Below are 7250 nucleotides of genomic sequence, written 5' to 3' on the forward strand. Positions count from 1 at the left end.
AGCCTTGGTGGGAAAATTTTCAAAAATTAGAAAAAAAACATCTTACTGATCCTACACTTTTGAATGGTAGTGTGTATGTATATGTACAAGATAATGAAGGCTTTTTTTCAGGGTTCCTGTACATTTTGAACCGTTTCTCTGGGTTGGCGACTGTTTTCAATTAATCTGATTTAGAAATAAGTAATGCAGCAATGTGCAAATCTCTTAATCTAGTGCTTTAATCTGCTGGAAACCTTGGACAATTTTACTGTGTCTATAAAACAACAAATATGATGCATAATGGTACAGTGGTTTGCAAACCTAGTCCAAATATTCGATGTCTTCACTTTTTTTTTAATGGTTTCATTCGTGTGATCATTCCTTTAACTGTTGTAACATTTGCTTACTAAGGCAAGCTATTAGTTTTATTGTTGTTGTGCTTACTTTTTATTAGGGGTTTGTTTTAAACCACAAACTTTGTTCTGTAACTCGTCCCACAGAAGAATCACTTGATGAAGAGGTGTTGCTATTACTTGGATAAAAAAAAACAAACAAAAAAAACATTATATTTATATTGAAGGAGGTTTCCCTGCAATATCTAGTGACCAGAATATAGTCATTTAAGAAACTACATAGAGACCAGCCCTTTTGGGCAACTAAACGATCACCTGTTGACCAAAATGAACACCCTAATAACCTAATTGTGCCACATAGGATTTGGCTAGAAAACATCAGAATACCTCAACAATCACAGCAGATACCCTGGCATTTTGTACAGAAAACACCACTTATTTTCTTAAGGATATGTAAAGATCCAGTTATTAACATTAGTAGATTTAAAAGAGACCTTATTATTTATTTAACTTGATCTTGTCATATTAATTTATGTCTTTCTGTCTGTCAGGAGTTGAATAAGAAGAAGACCCAGAAGGAAATGGAGCATGCTATGTTGATCAGACAAGACGAGTCGACTCAAGAACTTGAGCACAGACAGCTGAAGACGCTACAGAAACTTCGCATGGATCTGATCCGCCTGCAGCACCAAACAGAGCTGGAGAACCAGATCGAATACAACAACCGGAGAGAGAGAGAACTGCACAGGAAACATGTGCTCGAACTACGGCAGCAGCCCAAGAACCTCAAGGTACCTCCAACTGTGGCAAAAAAAGCATTTCTTATTACTTCGCTATATATAGTGAGAATTTAACCTACAAAATCTATGTAGGTCTCATTGTTTCTATGAGTGTGATTGCAAAATTAACCTTGTTTTTTAGAAACTGGGTAGATATTATGAACATAAGCAGGTCAGTCAAGACTGATGATTCTTTGATGTCTTTATCTGAGAAACATTTAACATTTAATATAAACAAAAGCACTTTACACTAAGGTTCCATTCGTTAACATTAGTAAAAAAAAAAAAAACTAAAAAAACAATGAGCATTAATTAACCTGTGATTTTGGGTTTATTCAACTTTGAGTCTTGTCTCTTGCAGGCTATGGAGCTTCAGATAAAGAAACAGTTCCAGGATACGTGTAAAGTCCAGACAAAACAGTACAAGGCCCTGCGGCACCATCAGCTAGAGGTGACCCCCAAAAGCGAGCACAAGACGGTGTTGAAAGCCCTGAAGGATGAGCAAACGCGCAAACTGGCCATCCTGGCCGAGCAGTACGAGCAGAGCATCAACGAGATGATGGCAACACAGGCAGTGAGTGAAGAAATAACTCCATTAACAGGCCAATGAGTTCACATCAACCATGTATTATAATATCTGTGATATAATTATAGGAGTAGAGCATTTAAGCATTTAATGTCCATAATGTGAATTTTTTTTAAGAGAAAACGAATAAGTAGTGGATAATAATTTGTAATATTTTTAATGGTGTTTATAGAGTATATAGAGTGCAGCAGTTGGGTTCTAGAAGTAAAAACTCAGTTTATTTTCTCCATAGGGATTTGATTTTTAATGACTACTTGTAAATCTGTAAAGAAATACTGTTCCAAGTTTGTTCATCAATGGTGTATGCTTTTCTAGAAGCCATCCATTTGCACTAATACACCTTGTTTTTAAATTATTTCTTTAACAGCTGAATTTTTGGTGGAAAACTACATTACCCATAATGCTACTTTATAGAAAATTCCACCAATCAGATTTGTTGAGGGCAAATTGCACCAAAAGAGCTCTTTGAGGAAAGACCTCTCCTATGATTTGATACTACATTTTTTTGCTTCAGATAAACATTTGTAATGTTATAATACACCTTTATAGTTGGCTGGCTTGGTTCATAGCTTACAACACTTTAATCAAGACTTTTTTTTTTTTTCAAATCCTTTTGGAAAATGGATGGAGAAAAATACTTTGTGTAGATTTAAATTTAACATAAAAAAACAGAGGCCTGCTGTTTGAAATTCCAGTCTCGGACTGTTGCCCCTACAAGAAGGCCATTGATGGTGGACCCATGCAAACCTTCTGAAGCTCACATGCGCGCACGTGTGTGTTTTTGTGTAGCTCCGTCTGGATGAGGCTCAGGAGGCGGAGTGCCAGGCACTGAGGCAGCAGCTGCAGCAGGAGATGGAGTTACTCAGTGCGTACCAGAGCAAGATCAAGATTCAGACCGAGGCTCAGCACGAGCGTGAGCAACAGAAACTGGAGCAGAAAGTCTCACTGCGCCGAGCGCACCTTGAACAGAAGGTCTAGTTCTGTTATTAACCTCTAATGCACCCACACTCTCTCAGCATCAATAGTGCTCTGCCAATATAGCTTTTTCAATGGCCAAACTAGACAGGATATTTAGCATTTAATGTCACATTTAATAAAATGCACTTCTTCTTTCTTTGCGCATCTAATATAAAATCTGCATTTTATTAAGTATTGTATATTCACATATTCAATGCTAACATCTAGGGTCAGTAAGAAATGAATACTTTTATTCAGCAAGGAAACATGAAATCTAAACTGATAGTAAAGACTTTGTTACGAAATATTTTTATTTCAAATATATGAACTTTCTATTGTTCCGTGTCCAAAAAATATAATACCAGTTTAATCTCATAAAATGTAGAATAATAAAATAGTATCAGTTTCCACAAAAAATATTAAGCAGCACAACTGTTTTCAGTATTGATAAATGTTTATTGGGCTGCAAATCATTATATTAGAATGATTTCTGAAGGATCAATCCACACTGAAGACACTATTTTTTTTTATTTTTTATTTTTTGAATATTTAAGTATTGCTGTTTTTACTGAAACTTTAAATATTTAATAAAGTAATAGATTTTAAGCAGTATGTTATTAATATAATATACTCAATCTTTAATTGTATACATTGTATTTAGTATTTGTTTTACAGCCTATTTGAATTGTATTCACTAAAATATATTAGATGCTAATTGAAATATATATATAATTGTAAATATATATGATATACAAATTTTGGTTTGATAACCTACAGCCATTATTATATTACGGCACAAAAACAGTTGTACCCTTGTGATATTACTTCCATACAACAATTAGGTTAAGAAGGTAATATCCAATTTTTTTTAGACTATATCCAGTGATATTAGACTGTTCAAAATCCTTAAACATTAACATAAGTGGCATCGGTCCATCAAAGTCCTTGATTTCAGTAAAGATTATAGCTCCTTCTTCACCTCTGTTGGGATTCTGTTTGTTTGAGCTTCTGTCCTGTGTTTTCAGATTGAGGAGGAGCTGGCTTCTCTTCAGAAAGAGCGCACTGACCGAATCAAACACCTGCTGGACCGTCAGGAGAGAGAAATCGACGCCTTCGATATGGAGAGCCTTCGTATGGGTTTCAATAACTTGGGTGCTTTGGACTACCCTAAAGATGACTACAGATGAGACCATAACACTCCGCCCCATCCTCCCTCTTTCCTGCTCGTCCACTTATCCTTTTTTTTTTTTTTTTTTTTTTTTTTTTTGGAACAAATCTGTTGTTTTTGCTACTGACCGTCCTATCAATCCTCTGGGCTGGTGCCTGCACAGGCCTTACACATTTCTAGACACATCATGGGAGAACATGCTGGATAACATCCTTTAGTTGTCTCTTTTTATATATAAATATTCTATACGAGACGATTAAATCTGTCAGTGTTGATGTCAATGTTTTCTCGTGCAATGGTAACACTTTCAGTGTAATTACAATTAAATAGAGATTTCAAGACAAAAGCAATATGAACGGGGTTTGTATTGCCAATTTTAATCCAGATGCACTTTTTTTTTTTTTTTGACAGGTTGTGATTTAAGAATTTTTTTAAAGCTTTTTTTTTTTTTTTTTTTTTTTTGCTGCAGCCTCTGCCTCTTGCTGCTTGAATCTCTATTTGGTATTTATTCACCCAGAGAAAATGACAAACACCTTTTAAGTATTGGCGAAATTTGATAAAGTTTGCTTATTAAACCAGTGTACATATTTGATAGTTGCATCTGTGACTCTGAGATTCTTATGGTAATTGAATATTTTATTTTTTTGAGAACCCACTGCATTCATATGTACGTTACCATAATTCACCTCAGCTGAGGTGCACAATGTGATTAATACATATGTGAATCTTAACTCGTGGTACCCGCACAAAGGGCTGAAGGGGAAGGGACATGTATTTTGTGTATAGAAGGCTTTATGGAGAACTTTTACTTATTTTCCTATTACATTTTAACTGAATTGCAATTTCTTTTTATATATATACACATATATACACACACACATCTATATATAATAAATGTTTCACCACCCTTTCCCTCCTGCAGTCACTGGTGAAATTTTCAAAAGCCTCTCGTTTCATGATCTTCTCCAGCTGTGTATTTTCGACAAAGTCCCATTAGTGAATAAAAACGCTTTACTGTCGCATGCACTTTACATTTGTTTTCAAGGTGAGGAGGCATGATTCTGTCAGAGCTTTTAATTATATTTGTAAATAAAGTGCTCATCACACAAGCGTCGTCTTTCCATAGTCTGGTTTCATTTTCCAGGAATTTTATTCCAACTGTTAATTTCCAGTATATAGCAATGAAAGTTGAGAAATTAAAGGTGCAGCCATAAATACAACACACATTCGCCTTGAATTTTATTCAATGGTGCAAAGTGTTTTTTTTTTTTTTTTAAACCGAAAGCGAAGTGACATAAATGAAGGCATTGACTGAAATTGCTTGAATAGTTCCCTTTCAATTCAACTTGAACAAAATAAATTCATCATTCCTACAAGGCTTTTAAAGCAAAGGACATTTTAGTTTAATTGTTTCTTTTTTTTTTTTTTTTTATAGCTGAAGTGAAAATGTACTGAGGTGAGCTCTGTTCAACAATGAGAGAAATTTGTAATTATTTCCTTATTTGCCAGCAAGCTGTTCGTAAAGTTTGGGCACATAGTTGTCCCACTCTGCCTGGAAACAAGACCCTGCGATTGGAGCCCCGAGGCCGTATTTCTTCCGGAAACCCTGGATCTTGAATTTGCCACGATTATCTCCAGAACGATTGGAGAGCACACGTTCGGTGCAGCTGATGCTGCCTGGTTGTTCATAAACCAGCCACACGTAACGATGGAGACCTGAAGAGAATCATACACAAGTGTTACATTCAAATTCTGTAATCATTTACTCAGAGTCATGTCGTTCCAAATCTGTAGAATTCTTCTGCAGAACACAAAAGATATTTTAATGCATGCTGGAAACCTAACAGTTTCAGTTCTCCTTGACTTCCATGTTATTTTTGTTCTTATAACAGAAGGCTGGTTAAAAAAAAATCTTCAAAATATCATCTTTTGTCTTCCACAGATCAAAGTTATGCAGGTGGACTAGCCATTTAATTGCGTAATTTTATGCCAGTCAGTCTAAAAACTCCCACCTGTTCCCTTGGGGGGTCCTGCACCAACATAGTCCGACATGACACATCCACTGGAGATGTCATTTCCTTTCATGTTGACGACAAGGAAGTGGTGCCATTCCCTAAGATAAAACGGATAGATTAAGTTGCCTTCTAACCAGTTCAAACATGTTCACACTCACTAAGGAATCCCTTTGTTTACTACTGCAGTTTGTGTTCATCTTTATTTCAGTTCTGATATGATGAATATGGCTGAATTATCTGAAACTATACCGAAATTTGGGGTCTTTTCGGCTGGGTGCGTCTGGATCGGTCATGGCCAATGTGTACAGCTTGCCAGGGTCACATCCCTCCCACTCAATGGATGTGGGCGGATTTTGCACCTACAAAATGAAAACAAAAAAAAACTTAAAGATGTGGATATATATATTATTTAGTATACATTTTTGAACATAACTGTGTACAAGGCAAACCTTTTGTTCCCCACAGTTTTTACATGCACTTAAACTGTAATTATGATTTTTAAATAACATTTTTATGTGGTCTTTCAATTAATATCGGGTAAAAACTGCATGCAGCATAATTAGAAAAATGCTGTTTAAAACACCTTTGGTAATAGATGTCCTATTTGACCATGAATTCACTTCTTAACATGGCAAAACCAATTTATTTGTAGAATATGTATTTATATATTTAAATAACGCGACTTATAATATAAATTACAATGAAAGACGATTAAAATAATTATTATTACTAGCACAACAGCTAACAGTTAGAATTATATCTATATTTATAATACAATATGACTTGTCAGTTCAGAAGACCTGCATTCATTTAACCTAATTTCTGTATTGCTATGAAGGCCTTTATTCTAATTAAGGTGGTGGCCGATTCATTTGTAGCTCACAATTTTTGCAGTGATGCAGTGTCCACATTACATCACTTGATCGTGAAATGTCAAGGGAGATGCAACTTTAGCGGAGTACAAACCTTGTGTTATTACATAACAAACAGACCAAATGCGTTCACTTTTAACCCTCTTAAGTAAATGCAAATGCAAATGAAAGCTAATTTCTACTCATTCTGGCAACCTTCATTAAAAACGCATATCAGCAAGTCAGAAGTGCTGCAGAACCGTTAGCTACAGGCACTGGCCTAAATTCCTGCATGCGCGTGCTCTGGACTCTGACCTGAGTAGGAGTGAACACTTTCCCCAGCGAGTCAATTTCCAAAGATCCATATTTGACAGTTAGAGGCTTGGCTGGTTGTTCCTCCACCTCTGTAAGCGCTAGAGAACCTGTCCATTCAGTAATATCCACAGGCATGATGACTCAATGCTCTCTCTTGCGAGATATCACTGACCGCAGTAGAAAAGCAGAGCTTCTGTCTCCCCCTACAGTTATTATATTGTGATTGTTCATTGGACTGTGTGGCCAC

At 35.8% G+C, this 7250-nt stretch overlaps 2 protein-coding genes across 5 annotated transcripts in view; one reads left to right on the top strand and one right to left on the bottom strand.

Moving 5' to 3' along the window:
- The window catches only part of taok3a (TAO kinase 3a), a 62823-nt gene extending 57892 nt beyond the window's left edge, over positions 1–4931 (top strand). For all 4 annotated transcript variants that reach the window (XM_026244895.1, XM_026244899.1, XM_026244906.1 and 1 more), the window contains 4 exons: positions 884–1123; positions 1473–1685; positions 2487–2669; positions 3680–4931. In XM_026244895.1, the coding sequence (XP_026100680.1) occupies positions 884–1123; positions 1473–1685; positions 2487–2669; positions 3680–3841 (798 nt within the window). In that variant the 3' untranslated portion in view covers positions 3842–4931. The remainder of the gene's footprint in view (positions 1–883; positions 1124–1472; positions 1686–2486; positions 2670–3679) is intronic.
- A 5-nt stretch (positions 4932–4936) lies between these two features.
- Positions 4937–7225, bottom strand: pebp1 (phosphatidylethanolamine binding protein 1). The gene is made up of 4 exons (XM_026244916.1): positions 7004–7225; positions 6087–6196; positions 5835–5935; positions 4937–5538 (listed from the first exon to the last, which is right to left on the bottom strand). Exons 1-4 carry the CDS (start codon positions 7136–7138, stop codon positions 5321–5323), a joined length of 564 nt encoding a protein of 187 aa, XP_026100701.1. The 5' UTR covers positions 7139–7225; the 3' UTR covers positions 4937–5320.
- Positions 7226–7250: the final 25 nt, after the last annotated feature.

The sequence above is a fragment of the Carassius auratus genome, chromosome 5 (genome assembly GCF_003368295.1).
Source record: "Carassius auratus strain Wakin chromosome 5, ASM336829v1, whole genome shotgun sequence".
NCBI classification, from domain to species: Eukaryota; Metazoa; Chordata; class Actinopteri; order Cypriniformes; family Cyprinidae; genus Carassius; species Carassius auratus.

Coding starts and splice junctions, on each gene's coding strand:
- pebp1 (XM_026244916.1), bottom strand. CDS start 7,138: ATGCCTGTGGATATTACTGAATGGACAGGTTCTCTAGCGCTTACAGAG. Junction 6,197..7,003: donor AAGTGTTCACTCCTACTCAG/GTCAGAGTCCAG, acceptor TTCATTTTGTAG/GTGCAAAATCCGCCCACATC. Junction 5,936..6,086: donor CGAAAAGACCCCAAATTTCG/GTATAGTTTCAG, acceptor GTTTTATCTTAG/GGAATGGCACCACTTCCTTG.